The following is an 18,840-nucleotide window of genomic DNA, read 5'->3' on the forward strand; positions in this document are numbered from 1 at the left end:
TGGATGGAGTCCCAGGCTCCCGGCTTCGGAGCCACCTGAGGAGTGAACCAGCGGATGGAAGATCTCTCCCTTTCTCTCTCTAGCTCTGCCTTTCAAATAAATTAATCTTTTAAAAAAGTCAAATATGCCTCCCCTGATATTTCCTTTGCAGTGAGTTCGTTCAGCTCGCTGCTCACAGAAGAAAGCTCCGCCAGCAGCAGCGTCATCCACACTGGTAGCGGCGCCCTCGGAGGCACCGTCTTTGAGCTCAAGAACACGTGTTCTCGGCCAAGACGACTCATTAATTTCTCTTCGGTGGCTGGGGAAGCCCTTTCACATGCACAGCAAAACACCCAAGGTCGCAAACTAGGAAGTCATCCCAGCCCGCTCAATGACGCGCACACGGATCTGCGCTAACTGCAACTCATGGACAAGGTCGATGCAATAACGAACATTAATTAATGCTTCGAACCGGCGCCTTCTGTGGGGAAATCAACACGGCACACCCAAGGACAGGGGACGGCGGCGTCCGCGGGCCCCCCCGCAGCACTGGGGGTGCAGGGCCTTCACGCTGGGGGGCTGCCGCTGGGCGCGGAGCACAAGGAGGCCGGCGCTGCGCAGCTTCTGCAGCAGAAAGCGAGTTCAGCCCGCCCACACACCACCAGCGGCTGACACGCCGCCCTCCCCGCAGCGGAAGGCACGGTTCTGAGGACCACGGCACAGGCCCACACCTCAAAGGCCACGCGTGAACAACGTCCACGGCTGACTCTGGGGTCTAACGCACGTCACGTCTGCCACAGCGACCGTGCCTGGACTGTGGAGCGCAGCCCCGGGGCATTCCTCCTGCCCCTCACTGTGCTCTGTCTGTCCTCGTCCAGCTCCTCCATCGTAAACAACTCTCCCCGTGACCAGTACTGCCCTGGTACCAGAGTGTCCCCCAAGCTCGCCACTGCGGCGTCTGCAGAAGAGGGACCGCACACGGAGCACACAGACAGTTACAGACTCAGGGACCGCACACGGAGCACACAGACAGTCACAGACTCAGGACCCGCACACGGAGCGCACACAGTCACAGACTCAGGACCCGCAAACGGAGCGCACAGACGGTCACAGACTCAGGACCTGCACACGGAGCACACAGACGGTCACAGACTCAGGACCCGCACACGGAGCCCACAGACAGTCACAGACTCAGGACCCGCACACGGAGCCCACAGACAGTCACAGGCTCAGAGACCGTACACAGAGCGCACAGACGGTCACAGACTCAGGACCTGCACACGGAGCACACAGACGGTCACAGGCTCAGAGACCGTACACGGAGCGCACAGACGGTCACAGGCTCAGGCACCGCACGTGGAGCGCACAGACGGTCACAGGTTCAGGACCCGCACACGGAGCGCACAGACGGTCACAGGCTCAGGCACCGCACACGGAGCACACAGACAGTCACAGGCTCAGGACCCGCACACAGAGCACACAGATGGTCACAGGCTCAGGGACCGCACACGGAGCACAGACGGTCACAGACTCAGGGACCGCACACGGAGCACACACAGTCACAGGCTCAGGGACTGCACACAGAGCACACAGACGGTCACAGACTCAAGGACCGCACACGGAGCACACAGACGGTCACAGACTCAGAGTCCCAAAGTCTTGCCCTGCTTCCACACAGGCCACGGATGCTGAGGCCCGCGGGCACAGCTCAGCTGAGCAGACAACAGCCCCTTTTCCAGCCCCAGAGACCAGACGAGTTCAGAAAAAAGCGAAGACTGATACAGCTGAGCCTAACGCTGAGCTGTCGTCTTGCAGAGCGGAGCAGTGAAATGACAGGAGACCCTGCCTGCTCCTGGCCTGCCCCTGCCCTAGGGCTTCAGCAGAAGACCCCGCAAGCTGCCCCCACTCCCAGTGTCCCCAAGTGCACAGCCATCAGCAAGAGGAACGAGACAGCACCTGGCAGAATTACACACACATGTAGTCAGGCGTGGCCACCCCACAGCACTCTAGCCCGACAGGCGCACCTGCCATGGGAGCAGACGGATGTGAGCACGGGGCTGTACCACATGGGACAGCGAGAACAGCCCAGTTCCACCAACAGGAGCCACAGAACCAACCACAGAGCAGGCACCCACCTAGCAGGGTCCTCCAGACCTGGAAACAAGGGGCAAGAGCTCAGCACACACGTGTGTGGCTGCCAACCTCCTGCCCAAGAGAGGACACAGATGCGTGGATTTGCTAATGAAGAATCAACCCTATGAAGCCCCCAGGGTGGAGGGGACGGAATACGGGCAGCTTGGGGACCTGTGGTGGCCTGGTTCCAGGACCCCCGCAGCACCAGAATCCGCAGGTGCTCAAGTCCTTCCCATGACACGAGAAGCCGCATGTGCACAGCCCCTACGCAGCCCTCCCACACCCTTGAACTCACCTCTAGACCACTGACAGAACCCACACGATGCCACATCAGTGCTGTCTGAGCACTCATTGTGCTGCAGCGTTCAGGGAATGAGGGCGAGAGCAAGGCTCGGGACGGCGCCATGGCATGGCGGGTAAAGCCACTGCCTGCAGTGCCGGCATCCTGTATGGGCACCAGTTCGTGTCGCAGCTACCCCACTTCGGATCCTCTCTGCTGTGGCCTGGGAAAGCAGTAGAAGATGCCCAAGTGCTTGGGCCCCTGCACCCACGTGGGAGACCTGGAAGAAGCTCCTGGCTTCAGATCAGCTCAGCTCCTGCCGTTGGAGTAATCTGGGGAGTGAAACAGTGGACGAAGACTTCCCTCTCTCTCTCTGCCTCTCCTTTTCTCTCTGTGTAACTCTGACTTTGAAATAAATAAATAAATCTTAAAAAAAAAAAACCAACCTCGCAGTACTCAACTTCAGTTGAATAGGTCTTATTTTGAAAATGTAAAAAGAAGGCCCACTTCTGAGCTCTGTCCACTGCAAAGGCAGGCGGGTGACCGTCAGAAAGCCACTTTTCACCAGCAGGAACCAGGACTCCTCAGACAAACGCCTGACACAGATCAGGGGCAGGAAACGTACACATCGAGGCTGCCGAAGGGCTAGGAACCTAACCAAGGAGGCCACACCTCAGGACACAAAGTGGCTGTGGTCAAAGGGACAGCACGATGCACACACGCACGAGACAGACAACCCAGCGGGCTGACAACCACCCAGGCTGTTCCTGATGATAGAACTCACTGGGAGGGTGAGCCTGGGAGCGCTACGTGGCGGGAAAAGCAAGCGCACAGCCCGTCACAGTCGCGGGCAATCAGCTGAGCAGTTTAGAGGCCACACCCCACTTCAGGGGCCTGGGCTGGACATTCCGCTCCGGCCTCCGATGCCAGGCTCCTGCTCACGCCTCCCTGGCAGGCAGCAGGTGAGAGGCCTCACACAATGGGATCCTGCCAGCCCTGGGGGAGTCATGGCCTCAGCCTCCCCAGCTTCAGTTGGGGCCATGACAGGCATCGGGGGATGAAGCAGCAGACTGGAAGTTTCTCTGTCTGCTCCTCAATGTTTCACGCATCCACATCTAAGTGGGTGTATCCCCGCACACATACACATCTAAGTGGGTGTATCCCTGCACACATACACATCTAAGTGGGTGTATCCTGCACACATCCACATCTAAGTGGGTGTATCCCTGCACACATCCACATCTAAGTGGGTATATCCTGCACACATCCACATCTAAGTGGGTATATCCTGCACACATCCACATCTAAGTGGGTATATCCCTGCACACATCCACATCTAAGTGGGTATATCCCTGCACACATCCACATCTAAGTGGGTGTATCCTGCACACATACACATCTAAGTGGGTATATCCTGCACACATCCACATCTAAGTGGGTATATCCCTGCACACATCCACATCTAAGTGGGTATATCCTGCACACATCCACATCTAAGTGGGTATATCCCTGCACACATCCACATCTAAGTGGGTATATCCTGCACACATCCACATCTAAGTGGGTATATCCCTGCACACATACACATCTAAGTGGGTATATCCTGCACACATCCACATCTAAGTGGGTATATCCTGCACACATCCACATCTAAGTGGGTATATCCTGCACACATCCACATCTAAGTGGGTGTATCCTGCACACATCCACATCTAAGTGGGTGTATCCCTGCACACATCCACATCTAAGTGGGTATATCCTGCACACATCCACATCTAAGTGGGTATATCCTGCACACATACACATCTAAGTGGGTATATCCCTGCACACATCCACATCTAAGTGGGTATATCCTGCACACATACACATCTAAGTGGGTATATCCTGCACACATCCACATCTAAGTGGGTGTATCCTGCACACATCCACATCTAAGTGGGTATATCCCTGCACACATCCACATCTAAGTGGGTGTATCCCGCACACATACACATCTAAGTGGGTATATCCCGCACACATACACATCTAAGTGGGTGTATCCCTGCACACATACACACACACTGCTCCCAGGAGTTGCTTCACCTCATAAATGAAGAAGTAATGGCAAAACCAGAATCACCATTTTGCAACCTTCAGGGAATTACTGATGCGAAAACAATCGACTGCTGACGAAAGAATGCTCCACCGCCTGTCAGTCTTGCCACAAACAGCCCCAGCCCAAAACGGTGGGGCTCCCTGACAAACTGCAGAGAACGCAGGCGGAAGGGAAAGTAAGATTACTGTGTTGTTTTAAAGATTTATTTATCTGGTTGCCCCTCTTCCAGGCCAGCTCCCTGCTGTGGCCCGGGAGTGCAGTGGAGGATGGCCCAAGTGCTTGGGCCCTGCACCCCATGGGAGACCAGGAGAAGCACCTGGCTCCTGTCATCAGATCCGCGCGGTGCGCCAGCCGCGGCGGCCATTGGAGGGTGAACCAACGGCAAAAGGAAGACCTTTCTCTCTGTCTCTCTCTCTCACTGTCCACTCTGCCTGTCAAAAAAAAAAGATTTATTTATTTACATGGAAGGCAGAGTGAGACACAGAGGAAGAGAAAGACAGAGGGAGGGAGACAGAGACAAAATCCGTTAGTTCACCCCTGAAATGGCTGCAACAGTCAGGTCTGGGCCAGGCAGAAGCCAAGAGCCAGAAACTCTATCCGAGTCTCCCACCTGGGTGCAGGCGCCCAAGTATTCAAGGCATCCTCCACTGCTGTCCCAGGCACATCAGCAGGGAGCTGGACTGGAAGTGGAGCAGCCAGGACAGGAACTGGAACTTGAATGTCGGATACAGTGTCAAAAGCGGCAGCTTAATCCGCTACACCATGACGCCAGTCCTGGGAAACCCGAAGTTTTAGGAGACTTATCCGAAAAACATAAAAGGCACTTAAGACACACTGCAGCAGGCTGGCATTCGGGCAAAGCAGGTTAAGCCACCACCTGTTAACATCAGCATCCCACATGGCCCCGGTTCAAGTCCCAGCCACTCCACTTCTGTTCTGCCAAAGCACCTGGGAAGGCAGAAGACGGCCCAGGGACCTGAGCACCTGCCACCCACATGGGAGACCTGGATGGAGACCCATATGGGATGCTGGCACTGCAGGTGGTGGCTTAACATGCTATGCCACAGCACCAGCCCTCCTTTAAAAAAAAAAAAAAAAAAAACCAGGGGCATGACTGGTGAATCCCTTACGGGCGCCAGTCTGAGTCCAGCTGCTCCACTTCCAACCCAGTTCCCTGCTAATGTGCCAGGGAAAACAGCAGAGGATGGCCAAGTGCTTGTGGCCCTGCACCCACGTAGGAGACCCGGAAGCTCCTGGCTTCAGATTGGCCCAGCTCCAGCCACTGCGGCCATTTGGGGAGTGAACCAGCAGATGGAAGGTCTCTCTTGCTCTCTCTGCCTTTCAAACAAATAAGTAAATCTTTAAAAAGAAAAAAAAAAAAAAAAGAAAGAAAAAGAGTGACAGAGAGGGAGAGATCACCCAACCACTAGTTCCACTGGTTCACTCCCCAAATGGCTGCAACAGCCATGGCTGGGCCAGACCAAAGCAGGAACCAAGAAGTCCATCTAGGTCTCCCACACAGGGGGCAGTGGGGCAGTGGGGCAGGTACTTGGAGGTCATCTGTTGCCTCCCAGGTTGCATCGGTAGGAAGGTGGATCAGAAGCAGAGCAGCCAGCACTCAAACCAGCATTCTGATATGTCATTCATGTCACGGCAGCTTGACCCGCTGTGCCAAAAGCCCACCCCACCTCCCCTCATCTTACAGGGCCACTGATCCCATCACAAGGCCCCGACCCCCGACCCAACCTAAGCAATCATTTCCCAAAGGTCCTCCCTCAAATACTACCCTCTGGGAGGACGAGTCCAACATGCGGCTCTGGAAGGGGCACCAACACTCCATCCTTAGCACACACGTGCACGTCAAGTCAGACGACAGCTGAGGACTCGCTTCAAATCAACAGAGGGCTGAGGGCAGCGAGGCTCCAGGGAGCCAGACCGCCCCGCGCACCCAATGGCGGAAGCCGGGTGCAGTCTGTGGGCTCCTGTTCTGCCTACTTGAGTACCTACTGCAGGTTTCCATAATAAAACACGGAAACTGCGCTCTCCATTTCCCACCCCAGTTCTTCTCCTGCGCATCGCTGCTGCGCACTGTCTGCCCCCTGGACCAAGGACTGCAAGTGGCTGCAGGCTGCTGGGTAGAGCTGACGCCCTCACGCTGCTCGCTGGGCCCCTCAGGGGACAGAGGCGACGGCACCACTGCCCGCAGCTCCCTGACCCTGCACTCAACTCGCGGATGAGCACGGCTACACCAAGTGCTTCTCTGCCTGCTGGCTTACTCACTTCCTAGAACGCTGAAGTAAAGAAACGGGACATTCTTACTTAACTCCAAGGCAAAGGCCTTCCCTGCGGAACAACTTCCGGGACAAACCTCCCCCTTCTGTGCGGGCAGTGGCGTGGCTGCCCCAGTGCTGGGGGGATGCAGGCCGCGCGGCCGGGATCTGCACACGTCCTCAGCGCTCCCCCTTTGAAATGACCTCTGCTGGCCCCTCGACTGTCCACCTGGTGTTTGGACTCTTACCAGCTGGTCCAGTGAACCACAAGTACCACAAATAAGATGCTATCGAGGGAGGGAGTAAAAACCACCACCCAAACAGGTTCTTTTTTTTTTTTTTTTTTTTTTTTTTTTTTGACAGGCAGAGTGGAAAGTGAGAGAGAGAGAGACAGAGAGAAAGGTCTTCCTCTTGCCGTTCCGTTGGTTCACCCTCCAATGGCTGCCGCGGCTGGCGCACCACGCGGATCCGATGACAGAAGCCAGGTGCTTCTCCTGGTCTCCCATGGGGTGCAGGGCCCAAGCACTTGGGCCATCCTCCACTGCACTCCCTGGCCACAGCAGAGAGCTGGACTGGAAGAGGGGCAACCAGGACAGAATCCGGCACCCTGACCGGGACTAGAACCCGGGGTGCCGGCACCGTGGCGCCGGCCCCAAACAGGTTCTTGCAGCCCCAAGGCACCTACCAAAAATGTCAACTCTGAAATGTATGCAATAGCTCAACGCTAACAATCTCAGTTAAAAACTAAAAATCCTGGCCGGCGCCGCGGCTCACTAGGCTAATCCTCCACCTATGGCGCTGGCACCCCGGGTTCTAGTCCCAGTCGAGGCGCCAGTTCTGTCCTGGTTGCTCCTCTTTCAGTCCAGCTCTCTGCTGTGGCCTGGGAAGGCAGTGGAGGATGGCCCAAGTGCTTGGGCCCTGCACCCCATGGGAGACCAGAAGTACCTGGCTCCTGGCTTCGGATCAGCGCAGCGCTGGCCGTAGCGGCCATTAGTGTAGTGAACCAACAGAAGGAAGACCTTTCTCTCTGTCTCTCTCTCACTGTCTATAACTCTCTCTCTCTCTCTAACTCTGCCTGTCAAAACAAAACAAAACAAAACAAAAACTAAAAATCCTTCCAAACGTAAAACAGCCCTCTGGTGAAACCAAGACCCAAACCTGCTTTCAGTTTCTTCATCACTGCTCCAGTCTTTAGTTTTTTAGAGTTTTGCAAACAGTGGAAGTATCACAGAACACACGTCCAAAGTGTGTACCTCCCAGGGGAGGGGCAGCTCGTCCCAGAGCTCGTCCCCTGTGTCAAGGACCGTCCCCTGGTCAAAAACACAGGACAAACTTCCAAGGACAGGGGCCACAACACAAAGCCTCAGCCCCAGAGCAGGCAGGCGCTGGCGTGGCGTCCCCAAGACACACCCACAGCCTCACCTTCAGACCTGGAAGGTGACCTGTTTGAAAGAGGATCTCTGAAGACATAATTAAGCTCAGGCTCTCAAGACGCAGTCAACCTGGATTATCCAGGAGGGACCTAAATCCAATGACAAGTGTCCTTGTAGGAGCCACAAAACAGAGGGGAGAGGCCAGAGGGACCGGCCGCAGTGCAGAAATGCCCAAGGTGGGGCCGCTGGAGCTGCAAGGACAGGGCGGGCTTCTCTGGGGACGTGAGCAGGGCCGCCTGCCGACACCGCGACTTCACACTCCCGGCCTGCAGAACCTGTGATTCTGTACAGCCACCCTAGGAAACCAATGAACGTGGCGCAGAACACAAGGATAAAATGTGTATCCTCCTACCTACTGCTAATGCAAACATCGTTTAGACACATTCTTGGCTGTACTTCATACAGGCCAGTGTAAGCACAAATGCACAAGCATTTTGGAACAGGTCAAATTACCAACAGATATATTTTTAAAGCTCCACGACTATGCACACTAAAACAATTGCCATAACCCTGAGTTGGACAAACAACTTTTACATTGAACGCCAAAGGCACACTCGAAGAGGAAAAATGGTAATTAAATCATCAAATTTTAACTCGGCCACAATTCAAAAGACATCCTAAGAAAAACAAGACAAACCAAGGGCTGGGCGAAAATACCTGCAGATCGCATACCTGTTAGAGAACACCCATACAGAAAACAAGATGCACTCCTTACTCGGTAAGAGTGCACCCACAGAACAGGCAAAGGCGGGAATAAACATCTCCCTGAGGAAGACACGAGCCAGCTGGTAAGAACAGGCAGCGACGCTGCATACCCCCAGCCTCAGCCAGCAGCAGACAGCACTTCTCACACACACACACACACACACACACACACACACCCGGCTGGCAGGGCTGCAGAACACCTGGAACTCTCCCACACCGCCGGGGGGGGGGGGGGGGCGGACGGCACAGCCACTCTGGAAAACAAGCCGACAGTTTCTTACAAAGTTAGGCATCAGTTTATCCTGTGAGACCCCCCCCATTCCTCCCCGTGGAAAACAGTAACGCGTCCACACAGACACGCAAACCACTGCTCAAGGCCGCTTCACCCGCAGGAGCCACCAAGTGGAGGCCTCCCAGCATCCTCACTCTCCCCGCGCTACAGCCGGACAGCGCTACTCGGCGATGAAAAGGAGCTGCTGACAGACGACACAGCGCGGGGTCACAGAACCCCGCCAATTACGACAGAGCGGGGAGGCCAGAGGACGGGGCAGGCACGGGCGGGCGCGGAGCACGCGGACACAGCGGCGTGCGGGACGCTCCCCAAGACCTGCTCTGGAGCCGCAGCCGCGCAGGCACCAGCTCTAGGGACGGGGCACAGAATGGGGGAGGGGCCCCTGGACACCAGCAGCACCTGCGGTGAGGCCACACACCAGGTTACATCACGCAATTCCGTGAAGACACTGTCAACTGCCAAAACCCTTTCCCAGTACAAGAATCCTCACTCAGCCACGTGCGTGTCCACCCCAGCCTTTCTTGTCTCGCCACCGTGGACAGGACCACATGGCAGCTGGCGGGCCTTTGGTGGAAACACTTTATAAAACTCCTCTCTAGGGGAGCCTGCTCACGGCTACGTCCATCACACCCATCTCAGATAGCTCAGGAGTAGCTTTTAAAAATGGGAGCGGTGCTGTGGAGCAGCAGGCTAAGCCCTGGCCTGCAAAGCCGCATCCCACGTGGGCACGAGTTCTCGTCCCAGCTGTGCTGCTTCCAACCCAGCTCCCTGCCGATGCGCCTGAGGAGGCAGTGGGAGATGGCCCAGGCACTTGGACTCCTGACACGCACATGGAGACGTGGATGGAAGTCCAGGCTCCTGGCTTCCACCTGGCCTCGGGCCACTGCAGCCATCTGGAGAGTGAACCAGCACACGAAAGGTCGCTCTGCCTTTCAAATAAACAAACATTTTTAAAATTTTTAAAAATCAGACCCTCTCGTTTAATCTGCATAAACCAGAATTCACTGTGCTACTCTTCAAAACACATCTTAAATTAGCCATGTGAGCTAAAGTATGTACAGTAATTATCAGTTCAAATCCAGCCTGAACAGGGCTGGCGCTGTGGCATAGCAGATACAGCGACTGTCTGCAGTGCCGGCATCCCATGTGAGCACCAGTTCAAAACCCAGCTGCTCCTCTTCCCATCCAGCTCTCTGCTGTGGCCTGGGAAAGCAGTGGACGATGCCCAAGTCCTTAGGCCCTGCACCCACGTGGGAGACCTGGAAGAAGCTCCTGGCTCCTGGATTCAAATCGGTGCAGCTCCCGCGTCATGGCCATTTGGGAAGTGAACCAGCAGATGAAAGACCTCTTTCTCTCTCCCTCACTCTGCCTCTGCCTCTCTGTTAACTCTGCCTTTCAAATAAATAAATCTTAAAAAAAAATCCAGTCTGAAGTTGGGCTAATCCACTTTCAGCGTAAGTTCCCAAACTGTGCTCCTAGGCTCATCAGGGGACCTCAGCGAAGCCCAGACACACCAAGAAACAGTTTTTTAAATTTACTTATTGAAAGAGACAGAGACAGAGAGATCTTCCATCCACTGGTTCACTCCCCAAATCGCCACAAGGGCCAGGGCTAAGCCAGGAGCCAGGAGCTTCACCCGGGTCTCCCACGTGGGTGCAGGGGCCCAAGCACTCGGGCCAGCCTCTGCTGCCCTCCCAGGTGCATCAGCAGGGAGCTGGACTGGAACCGGGGCAGCCAGGACTCAGCTGGCACCCACATGGGATGCAGACAGTGGCTTAATCTGTTGCGCCCCAGCACTGGTCCCCCAAGAAACATTTTAAATCTGAGAGGGAACCAGCAAGCTTGAGGTGCACAGACCCCACCTGAGGTGTTCACAATTCACCACTCCACGCTCCACCTCTGTACCTGTCAGTGACATCACCACGGCCACCAAATGGGGCGACTGCTAACAGGCCAGTGCCACACCCACCCAGACGGCAGCGGCGTCCAACTGGTCCCACCTAGAGGAAGTCGGCCAGGGCCTGTTAGAGGCTCCCCGTGGAAATCCCAGTATTGCTTTCCTTCCAGCGTTTTATTCCTCACAGACTCACCAAGTCTGAGAACTGCGCGCTTGGTCAGCGGGACAGCAGGTGCTCCCCGTGGCCGGGGCGGCGTGAAGTCACTGGGACGCCTCAGCCCGCTGAGCAGAGACGATCCAGGGTCCGTCCTCAGCACTGAGCAGCCCAGGCCTCCCAGGGCTCACACACCACTCTTCCACACACGATCCCCAGACGGGCGCCGTACCTCCCCGTGTTTGCACGTGAGGTGCAGAGACGGCGGAACGCCCCAGGTCACGCGTGTAAGGCGCAGCTGTGGTGGAAACGGTACTGCTTCAGAGGAAACCGGTGTGTTTCGGCCTACGGCTCGCAGGGTACAGGTCGGGATGCGGCAGCCCCTTGTCTGGGCACAGTAGCACAGTGAGCCAGGAAACGGAGAACCCAGACCCAACCTAACTCAAGTGGGTCAGAGGGCGGGCTCCCAGCGACCTCGCCCCCCAACACACACCCAACCCTCGGGTCTCCACACCACCACATCAGGAGACAGGCAGGTCGGGGGAGTGTGCGGCCTCACCCCCGCACCTGTACTCTCGCAGGACAACGGGCCTCCAGGGAGCTACCGCGCCCGCAGCCACAGCTCCCTACCGGCCTGAGAACTCGGCGGGGACCCGCACTGCACCTGCGCTTGCCCATGCCTGACATTCCTTTTCTGGTCATCAAACGGACAGAGGTCCAGCAACAAGCACCAGTTTCAGGCCTGATGCAACTGGTGACCCTCTAACCACCTGCTGCTTCTGTCGCCAGCCCCTTCCCAGAGGACAAGGTCAGATCTGGAACCCCGCCCACAGGGACAGCAAGACGTGGCCAGTGAGGAGGCGCCGGGCAGCGGGCACGGCCACTCTCCAGATGCCGTCTCCACCAGTCCACAAAGGACCACTGTCGCCCCCTGAACTCCCGCACACAGCCTCGCCTGGAAACGGACATCTTCATTCTCAACACAACGCCGGGACTGAAGGGAGAAACTGTTAAAACTTAAATTCCGCCCAGACGGAGCGCTGGGCACTTCTCAGGATCAGTCAACCACACGGCAGGTTTTTACACTGCTATGACCAAGAAACCACTCACCCAAGCCCACGTCAGCGCTGGCCAGCTGCGCACTGCGGCAGCTCCGTCCCAAGACAGTCCCCCGCACCAGGGGCCACCAGGCAGGAGGGTAAGGGACTTCGCACCAAGGCTAAAGTCCAGTGACACGCTAGGTCGCAGGGCCGGCGCTGTGGCGCAGCAGGTTAAGCTGCCATGTGGGACCCCCACATCCCACTTCAGGACACGGGTTCAATCCCGGCTGTGCCACTTCCCATGCAGCTCCCTGCCAACGCCACCTGGGAAGCAGCGGGTGGTGGTCCTGGTGCTGGAGTTCCTGCCAGCTACGGGGAAGATGGGGCGGAGCTCCCGGCTTTGGCCTGGTCCAGCCCTGGCGGCTGCAGCCGTCTGGGGAGTCTAACTCTGCCTTTCAAATAAATAAATGAATCTTTTTTTTTTTTTTTTTTTTGACAGGCAGAGTGGACAGGGAGAGAGAGAGACAGAGAGAAAGGTCTTCCTTTGCCGTTGGTTCACCCTCCAATGGCCGCCGCGGCCGGCGCGCTGCGGCCGGCGCACCGCGGCCGGCGCACCGCGCTGATCCGATGGCAGGAGCCAGGAGCCAGGTGCTTTTCCTGGTCTCCCATGGGGTGCAGGGCCCAAGCACCTGGGCCATCCTCCACTGCACTCCCTGGCCACAGCAGAGAGCTGGCCTGGAAGAGGGGCAACCGGGACAGAATCCGGCGCCCAGACCGGGACTAGAACCCGGTGTGCCAGTGCCGCTAGGCTGAGGATTAGCCTAGTGAGCCGTGGCGCCAGCCAAATAAATGAATCTTAAAAAAAAAAAAAAAAAAAAAAAACTCAGCACCACGGCTCACTAGGCTAATCCTCCGCCTGCGGTGCCGGCACCCCGGGTTCTAGTCCTGGTCAGGGCGCCGGATTCTGTCCCGGTTGCTCCTCTTCCAGTCCAGCTCTCTGCTGTGGCCCAGGAGTGCAGTGGAGGATGGCCCAAGTCCCTGGGCCCTGCACCCCATGGGAGACCAGGAGGAAGAACCCGGCTCCTGGCTTTGGATTGGTGCAGCGCACCGGCCAGGGTGGCCATTTGGGGAGTGAACCAACGGAAGGAAGACCTTTCTCTCTAACTCGGCCTGTCAAAAAAATAAATAAATAACTCAGCAAACAACTTTTTAAACAATCTATTGTGTTTCCCGTAATCCATGGGAACCTGTCATTCTCCTCCGGGCACAGACTCCTCCGTGCGCCGGGTCCTCCTAACCTGCCAGCCACACCTGTGCCTCTCTCAGAGCGGTCGAAGCGCAGTTCCCACCAAAGCAAACGCTCTGACTTCTGCGGGGAAGTGGTAACACAAACGAGCAGCAGGCTGAGCGGGTGCCCGGGCAGTGTGGGGGGCAGCCTCCAAACAAGAGAACCACGCCCAGAACAAAGGGCGTGGGGCTCCAGACCCCAGCAGGTCCCCTGCCGGAGACCTGGACCCAGTGCCCAGATGCTGGCCGAGGACGCGGCTGCAGGAACTGGAGAGCGCCCCCCCCCACCACCACAGCTCCAGGAGGGGCGCGCGATAAGGACGGGGTGCCGGGAGCCGGGGCACCAGCGCTGCCACAGCTTCAGCTGAGTCCAAGAGAACCGAACTGTCAAGCCAGGCTCTCAACGTAGAAAAGTAAAACAGCTTTCAGGAGCAGTGATCCTTCTGCGTTCTTTAGGTCAGCTCTCAGCGTTTACTGACGCCAAGGCCTCTTCTGAGTCCAAAGGTGGCAAGACTGGGCTTCCAGGGGAGCGGCGAGCGGTGCACACCAAGCTCCTGTCACTCCCCGGGCTCGCCTGCAGGGAAGCCAGCTGCGCCCACGGGCCTGCCCGGGCCGGCAGAGTCCAGCGGAGCGCACCCCACGGGCCTGCCCGGGCCGGCAGAGTCCAGCGGAGCGCACCCCACGGGCCTGCCCGGGCCGGCAGAGTCCAGCGGAGCGCACCCCACGGGCCTGCCCGGGCCGGCAGAGTCCAGCGGAGCGCACCCCACGGGCCTGCCCGGGCCGGCAGAGTCCAGCGGAGCGCACCCCACGGGCCTGCCCGGGCCAGCAGAGTCCAGCGGAGCGCACCCCACGGGCCTGCCCGGGCCGGCAGAGTCCAGCGGAGCGCACCCCACGGGCCTGCCCGGGCTAGCAGAGTCCAGCGGAGCGCACCCCACGGGCCTGCCCGCTGCCTCCCAGCCTGGCAGAGTCCAGCGGAGCGCCCCGCTCTCCCTTCGGACACACACTCGCACGGCGCCCGCGGACACTGCTGCTGCGCGAACCGAGGCGAGCTGACAGGTAGGGGCCACGCAGAGCTCTCCATCCCGCGCCGACACGCGGACCGCACCGGAGACGCGGAAACCCAACCGGCACGGAGCCCGGCTGCAGCCCAGAGCACCCGCACGTGTCCCCGGCGGCCGAGGGGGCAGGGCCCGCAGCGGCGGGGCACAGGGCCGGACCTCGCCAGGCTCCCGCGAGGTCCATCGCGCGAAGGCGCAGCGGCCCCGGGGAAAATGCGCTCCCGACCTCGCCGGGGAGCCCGGGACGAGGGAGACGCGCGCGCCCCGGGCCTGCACGGCCGCCGCTTCCGCCGCCCGGCGCCCGGACCCGCAACCGAACGCGCGCCTCCTCCCGAAGCCGCACAAATGCGCGGAAAGGCAGAACGCCGCCCTCGAGCCGCCGAAGCGCCCGGCGGCGCCCCGCGTGCGGCCCCCGCGCCCCCTCGCCCCGCACCGGCCCGGGCCACCTGTGCGCTCGCCGCCGCCCCGGCCACGCCTCCGGGAGGCCGGGGGCCCCGCCGCGGCCGCGCCCTCCCCGCCGGCACTCACAGGTGACGATGGGCTTGTTCTCCATGGTGTAGATCACCGGCGGCTGCGGCTCCTCAGCGGCGTCCATGGGCGTCCGGCGTCACCGGCCCGGCCCCCCGCGCCCCATGGGCGGCCCCGAGGCCGCGCCGCGCCCAGCCCGAGCCCGAGCCCGCGCGACGCCGCCCGCCAGGACCGCGACGCCCGCCCGGCCGCGCGAGGCAGCTCCGGAGCCGGCAGCGCAGCCGATGCCGCCCGCCGCCGGCCGCTGGCCGCTCCACTTCCGGCCTCGGGGCCGCCGCAGGACCACTTCCGGGGCGCGCGGCTTAAAGGGGAGGGCCCTGGCGCCTCGTGTCCTCCGACTGGAAGGCCGACGTCGCCGCGGGGCGGGCCGAGGAGGGCGGCGGGCGAGGGTTGCGGGCGACCCCGCGCGACGCGGGCGCGGCTCCTCGGGGGCTCGTGGGTCGCCGAGAGCGGCCTGCTCGGCTCGGCTCGTGGCCACCCGCCCTCCAAGGAGCACGACCAGGCGGGCTTCGCTCCGTGCACCCCACCCGGGCCTGGGCGGCTGGGGCCCCTGGCCGCGCCCTGCCCCACGGGGCTCCCACGGGCGAGACTGAGCCGCCCGCAGGTGCAGCGGGGTGCGCGCCGGCGCGGGCAGTGACACCTGCAGCCGTGGCCGGAGCCCAGGGAGGGGAAGGCCGAGGTCCTGGGCGCTTCCTGAGGGGCCTCGGCCAGAGCTGGGCCCCGGAAGTGGCCGCTGGAGGCCAGAGTTCAGGCAGCGAGGCGGGGCCCAGCCCCAGGCCGGTCTGGAGCCTCGGGTTCAGCAGGCTTTCCCTGCAAAGGCCCAGAGACTCGTCCGGTATTACCTTAGCAACTCTTTTTAAAGACTTTATTTGTTTGAGAGGTAGAGACGGAGAGAGAGGTCTTCCACCTGCTGGTTCACTCCCCTAACGGCTGCAAGGGCTGGAGCTGGGCCAGTCCAAAGCCAGGAGCTTCTTCCGGGTCTCCCACGCAGGTGCAGGGGCCCAAGGACTTGCGCCATCCTCCGCTGTTTCCCAGGCCACAGCAGAGAGCTGGATCGGAAGAGGAGCAGCCGGGACTGGAACTGGCGCCCATATGGGATGCCCGCTGCGCCCCGGCGCCGGCCCCAGGGACAACTCTTTAAAGAAAGCAGTTGTTAGCTCACGGCTACACAGGGACGGGCTAGATGTGGCCCGGGAGCCATGGTTATCAACCCCTGCCCTAAAAGAAGGCCTGGTCAAGCAAAGCTTGACATGACCGGCAGGAGGGAGGGAAACAGCCCAGCTGGACAGAGCAGAAGCCACACCCACGCAAGCCTGGGAGACCTGAGGGCGGCTGAGCCGTGAGCTGCGGCAAAGCCCAGGACTGCGGGAGAGATGACCTCAGGCCCTCCGGACATGAGAGACCGGGAAACGTAGACCGTCCTCAAGGTGACAGCGGCCAGTAGACACCAACAGCCGGGGCCCGGCTGTGACACTTACAGAGGCCGGTGCAGCCGTGGCCAGTGTGTCCCCGTGGCTGAGTGGAAACGAAAGGAGCCCGCGATCTTGAGGACGGAGGAGGAGAACTGACCCAGCGTGGGAGACCAGGACGGGCTGGGGGGAGCGGGCGGGTGTGGAGCCGCCCCGGCCCTGCTCGCGACGCCGGCCTCCCACGTCAGCTGCCGGTGCAGCACTCTGCTGATGCCACCCCCAGGAAGCCGTGGATGGTGGCCCAAGCACCACGTGGACGGCCCGAGTGCAGTTCCAGCCTCCTGGAGTGGTCCCAGCTGTTGTGACCGCGTGGGGAGTGAACCAGCAGGTGGGAGTTGCTTCTCCCCCCCCCCCTTCTCTCTCTCAGCCTTACAAATACACTTTTTTTCTTTTCTTTCTTTTTTTTTTTTTTTTTTTTGACAGAGTGGACAGTGAGAGAGAGACAGAGAGAAAGGTCTTCCTTTGCCGTTGGTTCACCCTCCAATGGCCGCTGCGGCCGGCGCACCGCGCTGATCCGATGGCAGGAGCCAGGTACTTCTCCTGGTCTCCCATGGGGTGCAGGGCCCAAGCACTTGGGTCATCCTCCACTGCCCTCCCTGGCCACAGCAGAGAGCTGGCCTGGAAGAGGGGCGACCGGGACAGAATCCGGCGCCCCGACCGGGACTAGAACCCGGGTGCCAGCGCCACAAGGCGGAGGATTAGCCTAGTGAGCCGCGGCGCCGGCCTACAAATTCACTTTTAAAAGAGAGAGACAGAGGAAAAGGCCTTGGCGGCCTCACACGCATGGAGTACCAGTACCTGGAGTAGAAGAGATAGGCCGGGAGGGGGCAGTTGAAAAATAATGCCCAAAAATCCAGACGCTTGGTGAGAAACTTATGTACAAATAAGAAACGTAGCCAGACTTGAGGGGGATCCTTGCAGAGGAAATGAAGCCGACACAGCACAGCCCAAGGCTGAAAGCCGCGGAGAAAGGGCCAACGTTCCAGGCGAGGAGGCGGCCGTGCCGGGCCGCGCCTGCACGCCAACCCTTCCTCAGGAGGCGGCACGTGGGGCTCCGTTTGGAAGTTGATGGAGCTTGAACTCACGGGGCCTTTCCTGGCGCCCACCGCGTTGTCTGCAGGCGGCGAGAGCCTGCTACGTTATGCATCGGGTTCTGCAGAGGCTGGACACGAAGGGAGCCCCAGTGGGGCCCCTCCCCAGCAGGCACATTCACGGGGACGAGGGCCACGGGCCGCAGCTCGGTCAGCACATGCCGTGGGACAGCTCTCCAAGGAACCCCAAGCCCAAAGCTCCCGGATCTCGTGGGTCCGCCTGCAGGACATTCTTGAAATAACAGAACTGTCGGTGTGGATCCAAGAGCGGTGTGTGCTGGGAGCGCAGGGTATGGGGTGGGGAGGGAGGGGGGTGGCAGGAGGGACCCTGGGACTGGATGGGATTGGTGGCAGTATCTGGTGGTGGTATTGCCACGGTTTTACATGGTGTCACCCCTGGGGGATGGCAACTCCTCTGTCTCTGAAAGATTTATTCTTTATTTGAAACGCAGAGTTAGAGAGAGCGAGCGAGAGAGAGCGAGCTTCCATTGCCGGTTCACTCTCCAAGTGGCCACAACAGCCAGAGCTGGATCAGGCGGAACTCAGGAGCCAGGAACTCCCTCTGGGTCTCCCTCGTGGGTGGCGGGGGCCCAGCTACTTCGGCCCTCTTCCCCTGCTCCCCTGGGGAGCTGGTCAGCACGCGGCGTCAGTGCCAGCCGCAGCATTTCTCGCCTGCACGTGGAGCGCACAGGGAAAAGGTTACTTTGTAAGGACAAGTTTTCAGATAAGCCGCAGGTGAGTGCGCGGTGGGTGCTCCAGCACGTCACCCGCGCTTCCTCCCCACGTTCCCTCCCCTGGTGTCTCGGGAGCACCTGTGTGCCTGGCACTGGGCCGGACAAGGCACACGGGAGCCGGGCCCGCTGGGCCCCGCCTCTCCTCATGTGCGTTTCTGCCATGCACTGAGCCGGCACTTCCACGAACAACACCCTCGGGGAGCAGTGGTCCACAGAGGGAGAATAAGACAGAAACAACCGGCCTGGCGAGCAACCGTGGATTGCCAGGGGAACACTGTCTTCCCTGATAACTAACAAAAACTTACTGGACGGGAAGAGAAAAGCCCAGATGGTGAAGGGATTGGGCAAGCGCTCCGCCCACCTGCACAGACCCAGACGAAGCCCCCGGCTCCTGG

At 59.7% G+C, this 18,840-nt stretch overlaps 1 protein-coding gene across 1 annotated transcript in view; it reads right to left on the minus strand.

Moving 5' to 3' along the window:
• TRAPPC10 (trafficking protein particle complex subunit 10) overlaps positions 1-15,416 on the minus strand; it is an 83,925-nt gene extending 68,509 nt beyond the window's left edge. The window contains exon 1 of the mRNA XM_070071770.1: positions 15,152-15,416. Coding sequence (XP_069927871.1) covers positions 15,152-15,218 — 67 coding nt within the window. The 5' untranslated portion in view covers positions 15,219-15,416. The remainder of the gene's footprint in view (positions 1-15,151) is intronic.
• Positions 15,417-18,840: the final 3,424 nt, after the last annotated feature.

This window comes from Oryctolagus cuniculus, chromosome 4, assembly GCF_964237555.1.
Source record: "Oryctolagus cuniculus chromosome 4, mOryCun1.1, whole genome shotgun sequence".
Taxonomy (NCBI): Eukaryota; Metazoa; Chordata; class Mammalia; order Lagomorpha; family Leporidae; genus Oryctolagus; species Oryctolagus cuniculus.